This window comes from Nematolebias whitei, chromosome 14 (assembly GCF_014905685.2).
Source record: "Nematolebias whitei isolate Nwh7 chromosome 14, NemWhi1, whole genome shotgun sequence".
Classification (NCBI taxonomy): Eukaryota; Metazoa; Chordata; class Actinopteri; order Cyprinodontiformes; family Rivulidae; genus Nematolebias; species Nematolebias whitei.
Window position 1 is genome coordinate 31457001 of NC_056511.1, and position 17532 is coordinate 31474532.

The following is a 17532-nucleotide window of genomic DNA, read 5'->3' on the forward strand; positions in this document are numbered from 1 at the left end:
CAAGTTTTCTGTCGTTTACTCCTCATCCTACAAACTATGGAACGTTGTTTTTCTACACTTTAAACTATCTCAGCTACTGTCTGTAACCTGTGGCAGCATTGTTGCCAACACACACACACTATGCATGTGTCATGTAGATACACATTCCAACAGTCCACTCATTCTATATGAAGTTGCACTATTGTTACTAACAAAAAGTTTATAAATATTATCTATCGATAAATGGTTTAATTTTGTTCCTTAGCTCTTCAGAGACCGTTTTAACTTTTTGCTTCATACATGTGTCTGTTCTTTCAAGTAAAGCAGAATCAGGTCAAATTAAACGCTGACACTTTGCAAAAGGTTAAAGTGCCTTTTTGTTTGTAATAACTTGGTATCTCGACAACAATTTTTGGTACAATATTGATATTGCAATGGTTTCAACAGTTGTGTTTTTGAATCTATTTTCCTCACAGTCATCATTGTACCTTTCCTGCTGATTGAAGAGTATTGCAGTAAACATTGGTCAAGTCTAAAGTTTCTTGCTTCTCTAGAAATCTTGAAACATGTGAACTACTCCACTACCTAAAACTAAAGTACTGTATCCTGAAGGCATAATCACTTTGGGCTGCAGGTTTTCTTCATTTACAGACACATTTATTCACAGAACCTTCCGTAAACAGTATTTATGTTCTGATCAGATGCAGTAAAGTGTGGCTTCTTTTTCATGTAATTAACAAATACTTTGTCATTTCTATCAGATGCATTTAATATTTGCAAAAATGTTGTATTTGTAATATGTATATGGAGGATTGAAACTGCTGAAATAAAAAAATAAACACACAGATGTCTCAAACATCAGTTATTATGCAAACAATCCTAAAAGCTGTTTTGTAATTGCTCATTTAAAGAGAAGTTTTAATTCAATATGATTTTAATTGGAGCTGTAGCCATTTTATTCAAACCTTGAGAATAATATTAGGTGTGATGTCATGAGGTATAGCAAAATATCACCCTCAGATTGTGTGTTGTGACTGACCCTCAGCTACTACCACATCAAACTTTAGCTCTATCTGTAAAATGGAGATTTGTTCATTTTGTTGGCTAGGTCCATTAGCTCTAGTAGCCATTTTGAACTGGCTCCGAAGGTTAAACAGTCGTAGATTTATGTATTCATATTGTCCATTATTACCCGCTTCCTTTTCGGGTCGCGGGGTCACTGGTGCCCATATCCAGCAGTCACTGGACGAGAGGCGGGGGACACCCTGGACAGGTCGCAAGTCCATTATGTATATTATTTTGATAACCCAAATAATAAAATGTTATAAATGCCTTTTAATGTTTTCACTCATAATGCAGCTTAGTATCAGTCTGAATGATGATTCTTAATCATCCATCCATCCATTTTCTTACGCTTATCCGGTGTCGGGTCGCGGGGGTAGCAGCTTAAGTAGGGAGGCCCAGACTTCCCTCTCCCCAGCCACTTGGGCCAGTCCCTCCGGGGGAAATCTCGATGCGTTCCCAGGCCAGCCGAGAAACATAGTCCCTCCAGCGTGTCCTGGGTCTTCCTCTGGGTCTCCTCCCGGTGAGACGTGTCTGGAACACCTCACCAGGGAGGCGTCCAGAAGGCATCCTAAACAGATATCCGAGCCACCTCAACTGGCTCCTCTCGACGTGGAGAAGCAGCGGCTCCACTCTGAGTCCCTCCCGGATGATCGAGCTTCTCACCCTATCTCTAAGGGAGAGCCCAGACACCTTGCGGAGAAAACTCATTTCAGCCGCTTGTATCCGAGATCTCGTTCTTTCGGTCACAACCCAAAGCTCATAATCATAGATGAGGGTAGGAACATGGATCTATAGGTAAATTGAGAGCTTCGCCTTTTGACTCCGCTCTCTCTTCACCACAACAGACCTGTACAGCGCCCGCTTCACTGCAGACGCTGCACCTATCCGCCTATCGATCTCACGCTCCATTTTTCCCTCATTCGTGAACAAGACCCCAAGATACTTGAACTCCTCCACTTGGGGCAGGACCTCCTCCCTGACCCGGAGAGGGCACTCTACCCTTTTCCGGCTCAGGACCATGGCCTCGGATTTGGAGGAACTGATCTTCATCACGGCTGTGTCACACTCGGCTGTGAACCGCTCCAGCGAAAGCTGTAGATCACGATCTGATGAAACCAACAGGACTGCATCATCTGCAAAAAGCAGAGACGCAATCCTAAGGCCACCAAAACGGATCCCCTCAACACTTTAGCTGCGCCTAGAAATTTTGTCCATAAAAGTTATGAACAGAATCTGTGACAAAGGGCAACCTTGGCGGAGTCCAACTCTCACCGGGAACGAGCCCGACTTACTGCCAGCAATGCGGACCAAGCTCTGACACCGGTCATACAGGGACCTAACAGCTCGTATCAAAGGGCCTGGTACCCCATACTCCCAGAGTACCCCCAACAGGGTTCCCCGAGGGACGCGGTCGAACGCCTTCTCCAAGTCCACAAAACACATGTAGACAGGTTGTGCAAACTCCCACGCACCCTCCAGGACCCTGCTGAGAGTGTAGAGCTGGTCTAGTGTTCTACGACCAGGACGAAAACCATACTGCTCCTTCTGAATCCGAGATTCGACTATCCGACGGACCCTCCTCTCCAGAACCCCCCGAGTAGACCTTACCAGGGAGGCTTAAGAGTGTGATACCATGTAGTTGGAACACACTCTATGGTCCCCCTTTTTGAATAGGGGGACCACCACCCCAGTCTACCAATCCAGGGGAACTTCCCCTGATGCCCACGCAATATTGCAGAGTCGCGTAAGCCAACACAACCCTACAACATCCAGAGCCTTAAGGAACTCCGGGCGAATCTCATCCAACCCTGGGGCCCTGCCACCGAGGAGCTTTTTAACCACCTCGGTGACCTAAGCACCAGAGATTGGAGGGCCCGACCCAGAGTCCCCAGGCTCCGTTTCCTCAGTGAAAGACATGCAGGTGGGATTGAGGAGGTCTTCAAAGTATTCCGCCTACCGACCCACGACATCCCGAGTTGAGGTCAGCAGCACACCATCCCCACTATAAACAGTGTTGGTGGTGTACCACTCCCCCCCGAGACGCCAGATGGTGGACCAGAATCGCCTCGAAGCCGTGCGGAAGTCATTCTCCATGGCCTCTCCAAACTCCTCCCATGCCCGAGTTTTTGCCTCAGCGACCACCCGAGTCACATGCCGCTTGGACTGCCGGTACCCATCAGCTGCTTCCGGGGTCCCACAGGCCAAAAAGGCCCGATAGGACTCCTTCAGCCTGACAGCATCCCTCACTGCCGGTGTCCACCACCGGGTTTGAGGGTTGCCACCATGACAGGCACAGACAACCTTGCGGCCACAGCTCTGGTAAGCTGCCTCGACAATAGAGGCACGGAACATGGCCCACTCGGACTCAATGTTCCCTACCTCCACCGGAACATGTTCAAAGTTCTCTCCAAGGTGGGAGTTAAAGCTCCATCTCACAGGAGACTATGCTAGATGTTCCCAGCAAACCCTCACAATATGTTTGGGCCTGCGAGGTCTGACCGGCATCCTCTCCCACCATCGGAGCCAACTCACCACCAGGTAGTGATCAGTGGACAGCTCCACCCCTCTCTTCACCCGAGTGTCCAAGACATGTGGCTGCAGATCAGATGAGATGACGACAAAGTCGATCATCGAACTGCGGCCTAAGGTGTCCTGGTGCCGAGAGCACATATGGACACCCTTATGCTTGAACATGGTGTTTGTTATGGACAATCCATGACGAGCACAGAAGTCCAACAACAGAACACCACTAGGGTTCAGATCGGGGGGGGGGGACTGTTCCTCCCAACCACACCCCTCCAGGTCTCACTGTCATTGCCCACGTGAGCATTAAAGTCCCCCAGCAGAACAAGGGAGTCCCCAGGAGGTGCACTTTCCAGCACCCCCTCCAAGGACTCCAAAAAGGGTGGATAATCTGAGCTGCCATTTGGTGCATAAGCACAAACAGTCAGAACCCATCCCCCCACACGTAGGCGGAGGTAGGCTACCCTCTCATTCACCGAGGTGAACCGCAACACACAGGCATCAAGATGGGGGGCAATAAGTATGCCCACTCCTGCTCTGCGCCTCTCACCAGGGGCAACTCCAGAGTGGAAGAGTGTCCAACCCCTCTCAAGGAAACTGGTTCCAGAGCCACAGGTGGTGAGCCCTTGGGAAGGGGGACCCACGTCTCCTCTTCGGGCTATGCCCGGCTGAGCTCCATGGGTAAAAGCCTGGCCACCAGGCGCTCGCCTGCGTGCCCCACCTCCAGGCCTGGCTCCAGAGTGGGGCCCCATTGACCCACGTCCAGGCGAAGGAACATAGCGTTCATTTATTTTGCTCATCATTGGGGTGTTTTTGATTCTTAATCAATAAAATTAAAACATTCTGTAAAGCGATTTGCTTCTGTGCTTTAGCAACAGCAGCGTGTATTTGGGCAACAAACTGTAATGTCTTTTTTGTTTCTCTTACCATACCATACCATTTTATTTATAGAGCACTTAAAACAGCTACAAGGCCAGCCAAAGTGCTGTACAGACAGAACAACAAACACACGAAGCAAAATACAAAATGAAAATGAAAATCAAAAATGTAGACATAAAAACTATGCAGATAATAAATATGACGACAAACCAGTGTGGAGCGTACAGGTTCACAACACAGATCATCTGGTGTTGAAAGCTACTGAATAGTAGTTAGTTTTTAAACGGGATGTGAAAACCGAGAGGAAGGGGGCCAGTCTGACAAGCAGACTCGCTCCAAAGTCTTGGTCCTGCTACAGAGAAGGCCCTGTCACCTCCGCGCTTAAGACGAGTTCCTGGAACTGAGGAGCAACTGGTCCACTGACCTCAGGGAACGTAGTGGGACATACGGTTGTAGCAGATCAAAGAGATGGGGGGTGCAAAACTGTTCAGCGATTTGTAGACATACAGGAGTATTTTTAACTGGATTCGAAGGTGAACCGGTAGTCAGTGCAGTGAGGCCAAAACTGGTGTAATGTGCTCTCCATTGCCTGTACTGGTTACTCTTTGGCCTTTCTGTTTTATAAATTAATACTTTGAGTATGCAGCTATTACTGAATTTTTTTTTAATCCTAATTAAAGATCAATACATAAGTGTGGCATTAATAACTGAACTTTTGCTCTGGGGTTGGGTTGCTTGGCTCACATTATTAAAAGCAATAAAAGTGCTTTAAAATCAGCTAGCAGTTATTAGGCAACCTATGTGGGTAAATAGGATCTTATGAGAAAAACTCAGTATAAAGTAGTGTGAAAAAAATTTAAAGTTTGAATTAAAGTCTAAAGCAGTACGCAACCATTTTTGAGAATTCCCTTTGATCAATGACAGCTGAGTTTCCAGCCCAAAAGCACAGTTTTGGTACAATTAAAGAGAAAACCAATTCCTAAACTTTCGTGACAATCTGACAATGTTCCAGCTCAACAATATTTTTATTGTATTCCGTGATTCAGTTTCGACAGTCACAAAAAAGGTTAAATCATGCCTTCTATTTCTTTTTGGGAGAATCGTCTGTTTCGGACATGCGCAGTAGCGCACCCGGGCCGTTTACGCATATTTTTTGAGAACGTAACTCTGGATTGGCTACAAACCCGGAAACAACAACGTTTTCTGGTAGCTGCCACTTTTCCAGAGAAAATGACCATTTTTCCTCGATATTTGCTTGGGAAAACCTCATTGTTTAGGGGAAATATCTAAATTAAAAACACATTAGTTCATTTTAAACGATAAATACTTGTTCCCGGGTCTTGTTTATGAGGTGTCGCTTGTTTGTGAGTCATCTTTCGGTTGCTTCTTGTCAGCTGGCCGGAATTCACTATGGACGTTGAGGCGGACGGCTCGGTGGCGCTGTCAGAGGAGCCCGGTAGACGGCGGAGGGTGCACGGCATGCTGAAGCTCTACTACGGGCTGAACGAGGAGGGAAAGGCCCCGGACCATCCACAGTCTCTGGATCCCTGCGACATCAATGGGCCGCATTTTGACCCAGAACTCTACCTCAACAAGGTGCTGTCGGTTAACTTCTCACCATCATGAGTGAGATGTTAGCTTTTTAAACATAATGCTTGTGTTTTGTGCTGCTGATAAAGAAGGCACTTACTGTCACGATAAGAAATGATCATCTTGTCTCCTGATTGAATATGTTCTGTTTTAAAGGGTGATCATTATTTTTTATGTATCTGGATACAGCTTAGAAGGGAGTGCTCTCTCGCTGAGTTAATGGACCATGAGACCTGCATGGTGAAGCAGATCCGCTCCTTGGACAGCGACATGCAGACCCTAGTGTATGAAAACTACAACAAGTTCATATCTGCTACAGGTAAACAGAACATCAAGCAAACTGTTGTTTCCATGTCAACTGAATTGGTGCAGTAACTGTTCTTTCTTTGTCAGACACCATAAGAAAGATGAAGAATGATTTCAAAAAGATGGAAGATGAAATGGACTGCCTGTCCGCCAACATGGCAGCGATCACTGACTTTAGTGCGAGCATCAGCGGCACTCTTCAAGACCAGCATGCACAGATTACAAAACTCTCGGGTTAGACTTAAACTTGCTGTTGGTTTTATTGAAACCACATGAGACTTAAACTTGCTGTTGGTTTTATTGAAACCACATGAGAATTATGTTTTATTTATTTATTTGCCTCGTTTTGTTCTGCTTCAGGGGTCCACGCTCTACTGAGGAAGCTCCAGTTTCTGTTTGAGCTGCCTGCTCGATTGAATAAGTGTTTGGAGCTGCAGGCCTATGCTCAGGCGGTGAGCTTCCACCGGCGTGCCCGCTGTGTGCTGCAGCAGTACAGCCACCTGCCCTCCTTCAAGGGGATTCAGGATGACTGTCACGCCATCATGGAGAAGCTGGCTCAGAAGCTGCGACAGAAATTCAGGTGCCAACATCTTAAACCAGGTTATGGTGTCCCTTTGATGGAACCCAATTCAAAACAATCATGTTCCATAAGAAGTGTGGCTGAAGGGAATGCGACAAAAACATTTTCCTCCATCAGTGTTTTTTGTCTACTTTACTTGTGCTTGTAGGGATGGTGGGACAAGTTCCAAAGATCTGTCTGAGTGTGTGGAGCTCCTTCTTCAGCTGGACGAGCCGGCAGAGGAGCTCTGTGATAAATTCCTGAACCATGCCCGGTCTCGACTCGAATTAGACCTCCAGGGACTAGAGGCAGAGATAAAACCATACGTGTCTGCTGTGAAAGAAGCTTCTGCTCACAGGTTATCCACTACAGCTTCTGCAGGATCTCTAACTGATAATTCTCCTAAAACAAGCTTTCTGCCTTCTCCCACCTCAAACACTGACATCCTGGAATTCATAGACCGAGGCTGCAATGAGTTTGTTAGCAGCTTATGTTTAGTCATTACATCCTATCAAGAACTATTCATCAACCACGCTCAGACCGGGGAACTCGCATCAAAGAATATTCCTCAGATGGCAAATGGCAAACTCCACTCCTTCGTGGATGATCTAACTGACAGGTATTTCTCGCTTGTCGAGAGGCGAATACAAGAGGAGAAAGGAGTTGGAGATAACTCCCTCCTGGTTCGCGCACTCGATCGCTTCCACCGCAGACTTCAGGCGGTGGCCAAGCTGCTGCCGGGCTCGACTGTGCCCAACAAGGGGACGGAGATTGTGGTACGAGCAGCGACGGAGCGAGTGAAGCAGTACCTCTCTGCTCTGCAGAGCTTCTACATGGACTGCCTGACGGACGTCAGACAGGCCTTGGCTACACCTCGTCTCTCTGTGGCTGGAGGTGGAGCTCACCTAGGTGGGCCTGCATCTGGGAGAGATGTTCCAACCAGCCTCCCTGAGCTGCTCTCTTCTCTGTCAGCTTTAATCCTCAACCAGATTAAGTCAGTGCTCGCTTCAGTGCATCTCTTCACAGCTAAAGACATTACATTCTCTAACAAACCGTACTTCAAGGTAAACACAAAACGCGTAAAACTATCAGATTTCTATTTTCATCACAAATATTTTCTGTTTACTTCTGTTGATGCTTTGTTCGCCTTCTTGTAGGGGGAGTTCTGTAGCCAGGGTGTACGGGAGAGTCTGGTGGTGAGCTTCATCAAGTTTGTGTGCCAGTCTTCTCGCCAGTTTTGTGAGAGCGCAGGAGACAAAGGAGGTTCCACTCCCCCGGCCCTTCTGTTGCTGTTGTCTCGTCTCTGCTTGGATTTTGAAACCTCCACTATCTCCTACATACTCATACTGACAGATGAACAATTTCTTGTGCAGGTATCAAGACTACATTAAGAAATGTTTACTTTTTGCAAGATGTTTGAATGTTTGGTTTAAGGCATTGTTCCTGACAAATTATGTCACTATCTGTTTTTTAGCACCAGAGTCCTGTAACACCAGTCACAACTTTATGTGCAGAAGCCAGAGAGGCAGCACAGAAACTACTCAACCATTATGTCAAGGTGTTTTTTTATTTTTAAATATCTACAACTGAGTACAGAGTGAAAAGACCCACAAATATCAAACAGTGCAATTTCTCCTGCTTTTGTGTTTGCTTGTCCAGGTCCAGGGTCTCATCATCTCCCAGATGTTAAGAAAGAGCGTTGAAACTCGTGACTGGGTTAACACTATTGAGCCACGAAACGTCCGCGCTGTGATGAAGAGAGTAGTGGAGGATACAACCTCGATAGATGTGCAGGTGCCACGTTAAATAGTGTTTTCCTGTTTCTGACCACATGCTTTCTGTTTAGTATAGTAACAGGCTGTTTTGTGAATGTTGTGCATAAAAGGTGGGCCTTTTGTACGAAGAAGGTGTGAGAAAGGCACACAGCAGCGACTCCAGCAAAAGGACCTTTTCTGTCTACAGCAGCTCCAGGCAGCAAGCCCGCTACGCTGCTAGCTACACTCCAAGGTAAGGTGGCTGAAAAGACACAGATCAGCCGGAGTTTAAACTCAAACATATGAAGGACAAATTATGCCTTGTCTCCCTTTTTTATTGTTGTTGTTGTTGTTGTTGTTGTTGTTGTTGTTGTTGTTGTTGTTGGTGTTGTTGTTATATGCCCGTCGAAAAAGACAGGTCATAATATGTTATAGTCTCCGTATGTCCATAACCTTTCTCTTGTCTGGGTCATAACTTCTGATCCACTCAAGATAATTTAATGAAACTTGATACTATTTATCTAAGGCGGGGTAGGGTAGCCAGTGGATTGTGTTGAGTCTTCATTTCTTCGCAATCTCCCATCCTGAGCTGGTACAAAGGCAACAGTGGAAAGGAAAAACTTCCTCTTAACAAGAAGACAAGAAGAAACCTCCAGCAGAACCAGGCTCAGGACAAGCGGTCATCTGCTTCAACCGGCTGGGTTTGAGAGAACAGGAAGGAGTAGCAGATCCAGAATGGTAGCTTCAGGATGGAGGCAAGCAGGTCCCTCACTAGGAGGAAAGAACAAACAAACAAAAAAACACATTTAGATGGAAATAATAACAAATACAAACCATTTGTTTGATGAGATTAGGTATAGCTCAAGAAACCCAACCCGACCCTAACTATAGGATTTATCAAAAAGGAAAGACTTGAGCCTGGTTTTAAAACTGGACAATGTGTCAGCCTCACGGACAGAAACTGGAAGTTGGTTCCACAAGAGAGGAGCCTGATAACTGAAAGATCTTCCTCCCATTCTGCTTTTGTAAATTCTAGGAACCACAAGTAAACCTGCAGTCTGAGAGCCAAGTGCTCTGTTAGGAAAATATGGAACAATAAGATCTGTAATGTCAGAGTCAGAGTTTCTTTATTTGTCATTCGCACCACATATGGTACATGTGGTGGAGTGAAATTTTGTACACAGGGTCCCAGTTACATCCAAAAATGTAAGATGTAACAATGTCAGATGGAGCTAGGTTGTTGAGAGCTTTGTAGGTTAAAAGTAAGATTTTGCATTCAGTTCTGAATTAGACCGGGAGCCAATGGAGAGAAACTAAAACTGGAGAGATACGATCTCTCCCACTAACTCCAGTTAAGACTCTGGCAACAGCATTTTGGATCAACTGAAGACGTTTTAAAGAAGTATTTGGACACTCGGATAATAAACCATTGCAATAGTCCAGTCTAGACGTGACAAATGCATGGACCAGTTTTTCTGCATCATTTTTATATAAGATGTTTTTAATTTTAGAGATATTACGCAGGTGGAAGAAGGCAGTTCTAGTAACATTTTTAATGTGGGGTATAAAAGACTTGTCCTGATCAAAAATAACACCAATATTTTTAATATTAGAGCTGGAGGACAGATTAACAATAATAATAATAATAATAATGTGTTATGGTAAATGGACTGTACTTATATAGCGCCTTTCTATCTAATCAAGATACTCAAAGCTCTTTACACTACAATCTGTGTACTCATTTGCCCATTCATACAGCACTCTACATCTCTACAAAGCTAATTGAACAAATCATTCTAAAGAGACTAATCAGAGCTTTATCACATTCATACACCGATGGGACACACATCGGAGGCTATGAGAGGCAATGAGGGGTTCAGTGTCTTGCCCAGGGACACTTCGACATGTGACTGCTGGTGGGTTCGAACCCCCAACTCTTGCATTGGAGGACGACTGCTCTAACCACTCAGCCACAGCCGCCCCGAGTTTTCATCATTGTATGTTCCCATACAATGGCAAAATTGGCTCTGCATTTAACCCATCCACCCCCAGGTGGAGCAGTGGGCAGTTATTTAAGGCGCTGGGGAGCAATTGGGGAAAGGGTGTGCTGCTCAGAGACACCACGAGATGTGCAATGACTGGGGATCAAACTTGGGACTTTGGGGTCCCGAGTCGGCTGCCTTGCCCCATCTCGGCCCCCATAATGCCATCCAAGGAGGGCAAAATGTATTCCTAAGATAACAAAGTCCATGCTCAATAATCCAGGTATAAAATCCAACATTTTTCAGTCAGGTCATCTGGACATGTTCTTTTTTTTGTGCTGAAACTTTCGCCTTTGATCCGGAAGGCTTCATCAGTCAAGGAAACACACAACAAAACTGATTCTTCCTCCAACAGCTTACTCCAAAGTGGAACAAACCAGTTATGTTGGTGCTAAGATGGTCTCTTTGGTACGCCCCTCCTCCATTGCCGGCCCTCTTCCTTGTTGACAGTATTGTCAAACTGGTTGAAAACAACAAAGTCCATGCTCAATAATCCAGGAATAATAATAATAATCCAGGTATAAAATCCAACATTTTTCAGTCATGTCATCTGGACAGCACTGAAGCAGAACTGGTTTGTTCCTCTTTGGAGTAAGCTGTTTGAGGAAGAATCAGTTTTGTGTTGTGTTTCCTTGACTGATGAAGCCTTCTGGATCGAAGGCGAAACGTTTCAGCACAAAAAAAGAAACTGTCCAGATGACCTGACTGAAAAATGTTGGATTTTATACCTGGATTATTGAGCATGGACTTTGTTGTTTTCAACCAGTTTGACAAGACTGTCAACAAGGAAGAGGGACGGCAATGGAGGAGGGGGCGTACCAAAGAGACCATCTAATCACAAGCAAAACTGGTTTGTTCCACTTTGGAGTAAGCTGTTGGGGGAAGAATCAGTTTTGTTGTGTGTTTCCTTGACTCATTAAGTCTTCCGGATCGAAGGTGAAATGTTTCAGCACAAAAAAAGAAAGTGTCCAGATGACCTGACTGAAAAATGTTTGGTATTCCTAAGATGCTCAGGTTCAAAAACCACTAACTCTGTCTTGTCTGAGTTCATCATCCCAGCTTCAAGGTCAAGATTATAAATCAAGGTCAAAGTTAAAGTGAAATCTTTACTTGTCCAGGCCATAACTTCTGACGTGCTCAAGATAATTTAACAACACTTGATACAAATTTGTTCCACCGCTACTTGGAGTGTTGCATAATCTTTTCATTACCCCAGCTCTACGGTCATGGTCAAAAATCAAGGTCAAAAGTTATATATTACGGTATTGTTGACCTCTTCAGGGTGTACCCTGCCTCTCGCACAGTGACTGCTGCATATTAGCACCAGTGACTCTGACAGGAAGAAGCGGTTAAAGTTGATGGATGGCTGCTGTATTGATGTGTAATAGTCTGACGATGAACATATAATGTGAGCATGCAATACTCTTGTTCCTTTTTGGTGTCATTTCAGATCTTTTATTGCAGCTTTCTGTTCTGTAGGCATAATAATTCATCAGACTTGGTCGTATGTAGGGATTTCTTTGAATTATTTATCCCGTTTACTTGCAGCGCTCCCATGGATACCAACCTGCTGAGCAACATTCACAAGCTGTTCTCTGAGAGGATTGACATCTTCAGCTCTGTAGAGTTCAACAAGGTGAGCACTGATTTTTAGGTAGTCCAATCTGGTGATTTAATTTGCATCAAAAGCATCACATTATACAATCAGAACAGAGTCTGCAACCAGAACACTTGTGTGCCTGCAGGAACCTTTGAGTAAGTGCTTCCTTGACCCTGTTGTGCTTTCAGTTTCACTGGTAGCTTGTCAAGTAGACTTGTGAGACCCAGGGAGCAGAGATGTTTTTCAGCTTGATAACGTTGCTCCTTGATTGCTTTTGAGATTAATTAAACTCATGCTCCCTCCTCTGTGCCAGGTCTCTGTGATGACAGGAATTATCAAAATCAGTTTGAAGACCTTCCTTGAATGCGTCCGTCTGCGTACATTTGGCCGATATGGCCTGCAGCAGATCCAGGTGGACTGCCACTACCTGCAAATGTACCTGTGGCGCTTTGTATCTGACGAGAATCTAGTGCATTTCCTGTTGGATGAGATTGTGGGAAGCTCCGCCCATCGCTGCCTGGACCCTTCTCCAATGGAGCAGAGTGTCATTGAAGTCATCTGTGAAAGAGGGTAAAGCCTAGTCTGGTACTTGAGACAACTTGACATCACATATTAAAGCAAACATTCAGTTTGGGACCATTTTGTACCCATAAACGTGTGAAATATCGGTGAAAGGATTATAAATAAGTCTTAGCCTGGATGAACAAGTACGACAGACAACTGTCATTTTGTCAAGAACTCCAAATTCTTCACTAACTCTTATTTACATTCCGTGCACTTGTTATTCAATCATTAGCAGCTAACTCTAGCATTTTTGGTGCAGACTGGGTCACTTCCAGCAGAAGTTTCATCGCATTTCTGCCAGAATGATGGTGTAAAACAAACGTCACAGTGCTGTGAAGGTTTAAATATTAGGGTTTGTATGAACCCCTAAGATGTTTGATATTGAAGTTATTTTAAGACTGAAGCGATCCACTTTGGTCATCAGACAAGCTGTTAGCTCATCAAATCCTTTGGACTTTAATTGTACTTTTTCAAACTAAGGTGGTTCAAAGAAATATCTGCAACAAGCAAGACTTTCATCAGATTTACTCAAACACCACATAAAAATGTTGGAAATTACACTTTAAACCATAAAATAATTAAAAAACTTTTGTTCTGTCTGCAAAAATAGAATATTATCCATCCTACTATAGACGGAGCTTTTCAGCACATGCTTCTTTTGACATCATTCCAATGAATGTGAATAATTACTGATTACACTTGTGGGAAAACTCATTAAAAAAACCTGCATTATGTTTATTTTGCTCAATAATTTGATGTATTTATTGTAACACTAAATGAATCACTTCTTGCCTTCAGTTTAGTTGATCTGTTTTGTGTCTTCAAAAATAAATTGTTTATATATGGTTTAAATATACGCCTTCAATAAATATGAATGATCCTGGGTTTAAAATAGTTTCTCTTTATTGAACAACGCTCCATTCAAAACACAGTGAAAAGTATCTGGAGGAATTACTGCTTTGTGTTGCGATCTAAAATAAATTTTACAGTATATATTTTCTTTTTACTGACATTTATCAAGTCATACTGTCATGTTCCCATAGATATATATCACAGTGATACTTGTTTTTATAAGAACAGTGTATGAAACTTATTTGGTAATATTAACTAATTCAAATTAGGATGAAGTAGTTTGTGAACACTGTATTTAAAAACGTATTGCACCCTAAGATTCTGATGGTTGTTTAAAGTACTTTTTAAATCAACAGAGCAGAAAATAACACTTATAGTGTTTTGTACATTTACTTTACAAACTTGGTAAGTAACATCAAATGTACAACGAGCAGTAGAAAGTAATGCTGCAAATAAACTTGGATATTTTGAATAACTGGTGTTGAATCTAACAAACATGAAGTAATATTGAGCAAGTGCATCCACTGTTGACATGAGTAGTTTTCCAAAGATGACCCCATTGACTCATCAAAGTTTAAAGTTTTTATGTTTACCACATTTCGTCCATAGCAGATTGTGTGCATGAAAAGTTGAGTAAAATTCAAAAGTAATATCTTTCTAGAAGTACGCTGATGCTGAAAATATAAGTCACTGAAATGTTTCTAATCACCGTTTGATGTGACCTGTGTACATTTGGTGTTCTTCGTTAATTCAAGATTCAAGTTAATGGCACTACTCGTAAGTGAACATGAATCTCATCCATAGGGACACCATCATTTGTTAAGAAGGCCACAAGCAGTTTATCTTTCAGCATTGTGTGTTTTTTCATACCAAACCTGTCACCCTCGACATGGACAGTGTTTCGCCTTGTCTCTATTAACATCAGCCTTCTGGGCTATTCCATTTATAAAACTAGATACGTTTAACCATGGCACAGCTCTGCAATAATAAAACTTCTGTTTGCTAAGACAAGATCCTCAGGCAGAAACTTGTTTAGTCGTCCACATTTTTTGATGGCATGTTTATCTATTCCAGCCCAGGCCTTTGAACGATATGAAATTGACCCTTGTGGGGTAATGCCCGTTAGAAATTTTACAGTATTGGCACGTTTGTAGGAAGACCAGACCATTGATTTAGCCAGAAGGTATTTTGGCTGCTTGGTACTTCCAACACAATCAATAACCATCTGTTTCAAACCAGTTTTTTTTTTTTTTTTAATTCCACAGGCATTTTTGTAATTCCTCTGTTTCCATGTCAGTCTAAGGTGCTTCAGTTTTATGTACAAAATATGAATAACAATCAGAAATGTGCTTGAAACGATTGAAGATGATGTTCGAAAGCTGTACGCCAGGTCCTGGACAGGAAGATTTCATTTTAGTTGCATCAAAGTCATGATTAAACTTTCAAACTGGCCCAAGTCACCTCTAAGCTTAGGTAAGCAATCAAGTCAAATAATGTCATCAACACTGCATAATTTATCAGACCGCTGTAAGATTTCACTTTGTCATCCTAGTTTTCAAAAGACTATTCACTGACCTGATTAGAAATTTGCTCCATATGTTCTCAGAAATTAAACGCTGCATTTCAGCATCCAGAACGCCAGTCGAGGACCCCTGGACTTTCACTAATCTCATCAGAACCTTCCAATGGGTCATGTAGTCTGACTTCACTATCTGCAAGACACTAATCTAATGTTGGGTCATGAACTGGTGTTCCCATGAATTCTGGTCAGTGAACGTTGTGTTGGTCCAGCAGGGCTCCAGCTGCAAGGTGCTGGTCCTCTGTGCAAGACCAGTCCTTTGGCCTATAGTTGTAAAAAGATAGAGGAGGACATGGTTCTAATATCAATAAAGTAACAAAAACAAATGACAAAAAATGTCACACAAATGCATTAAACCATCTAATGTGAAAAATCAGATTTTCTTTTGTAGTACTGTATTGTATTCATGACGCACATATGGATTATTTATTAATTAAATATCACGGAACAGAAATGCAGATAATAATAATTAAAAAAAAAAATCATTTAACCTTTATATAAAAAAAAATACAATTAGGGTTTGATTCAGGAAACCAAACTGATAAATGACACAAAGACAATGACGTGTAGACCTTGAAATTTTCAACAATAAAATTGTCAAGATCGGGATTTTATTTTTATTATTACTTTTGAAAATACCCTTATAACCAACCAAGTGATCGGAACAAATCTTTGCAGTTTCTGACGGCTACTTAAGAGCTATGTATTGATGAAAACTTTAATTATGCGATTAAAGTTACGATTATTTAACAAGCTCGATCGGTTTTGCATTGGTCTGCGGAGTCCACGGCGCTTACTGTCACCACCAAATCAGCACGTCTGATTGGCTGAAGCATTTCCTGCCCACCCTCTTCAGATGACCAATGAACGAATCTGATTGGCTGGGAGAACGTTTCGTGACGTTTTGTGGGCGGGACCGTCTGTGGGCAGTGATATGGACATCGGTCGGTTGGCGGCTAATGTCCACTCTCCTTTCCAAGCAGACACCGGTAAGCGCTGTAACTTAATGTATTACAACAGATTTAGACTATTTGTCCTTAGTTTATCTTTTAGGAAGTGTTCTAACGATCAGATAATATTCATTGTGAGAGACTGAACCGCTTTTAGCTCAGGTGTCATACCAAACGGGCCAGGTGTATCATGGAATGCACCTGAACTTTGACTGAGGCTTCTGTGACAGTCAGGGGCGTCAGAAGCATTTATAATGTGGGGGGAACATACTGGTGTGGGTGGGGGGTCCTCCCCAGAAAACTTTGAATAAAGTAGATGCTATTTCCTGCATTCTGGTGTATTAACAGGTTGTTAAGCATCTATAATAATCTTTAATATGTAAACATTCAATAACTATTTTAAAGACAGGTTCCTCATTCAACTAATCCATTTATGCATCTTCCTGTTTTTAAACTCGCACCTATGGCTAAGATAATGAAATTAATATGGCACAATTTATCACAAACAAGGGCTTTAGGGGTGCACTTCACTTTTATTTTGTTTAGTTTTTATTTAGTTTTACAAACCGGATTCCAAAAAAGTTGGGACACTAAACAAATTGTGAATAAAAACTGAATGCAATGATGTGGAGGTGCCAACATCTAATATTTTATTCAGAATAGAACACAAATCACAGATCGATAGTTTAAACTGAGAGAATGTATCATTTTAAGGGAAAAATCTGTTGTTTCCAAATTTCATGGCATCAACAAATTCCCAAAAAGTTGGACAGGTCCATTTTTACCACTGTGTGGCATCCCCCCTTCTTCTTACAACACTCAACAGACGTCTGGGGACAGAGGAGACCAGTTTCTCAAGTTTAGAAATGGGAATGCTCTCCCATTCATGTCTAATACAGGCCTCTAACTGTTCAATCATCTTGGGCCTTTTTTGTCGCACCTTTCCCTTTATGATGCGCCAAATGTTCTCTATAGGTGAAAGATCTGGACTGCAGGCTGGCCATTTCAGTACCCGGATCCTTCTCCTACGTAGCCATGATGTTGTGATTGCTGCAGAATGTGGTCTGGCATTATCGTGTTGAAAAATGCAGGGTCTTCCCTGAAAGAGATGACGTCTAGATTTCCAGACATGCAAGCTGCCCATGCCACAAGCGCTCATGCAACCCCATACCATCAGTGATGCAGGCTTCTGAACGGAGCGCTGATAACAACTTGGGCTATCCTTGTCCTCTCTGGTCCAGATGACATGGCGTCCAAGTGTTCCATAAAGAACTTCAAATCGTGACTCAT

General features: G+C 43.1%; 2 protein-coding genes across 2 annotated transcripts in view; both read left to right on the top strand.

Moving 5' to 3' along the window:
* Positions 1-5716: 5716 nt before the first annotated feature.
* vps51 (VPS51 subunit of GARP complex) lies at positions 5717-13092 on the top strand. Its single transcript, XM_037687460.1, has 11 exons — positions 5717-6042; positions 6226-6355; positions 6430-6576; positions 6703-6922; positions 7071-7965; positions 8059-8274; positions 8376-8459; positions 8561-8695; positions 8787-8908; positions 12246-12333; positions 12611-13092. The coding sequence occupies exons 1-11, from the start codon at positions 5857-5859 to the stop codon at positions 12869-12871; spliced, it is 2484 nt and encodes an 827-aa protein (XP_037543388.1). The 5' UTR covers positions 5717-5856; the 3' UTR covers positions 12872-13092.
* A 3131-nt stretch (positions 13093-16223) lies between these two features.
* The window catches only part of tm7sf2 (transmembrane 7 superfamily member 2), a 40409-nt gene continuing 39100 nt past the window's right edge, over positions 16224-17532 (top strand). Inside the window, exon 1 of the mRNA XM_037687462.1 lies at positions 16224-16281. The gene's annotated coding sequence lies outside the window, so the exon portion shown is untranslated. The remainder of the gene's footprint in view (positions 16282-17532) is intronic.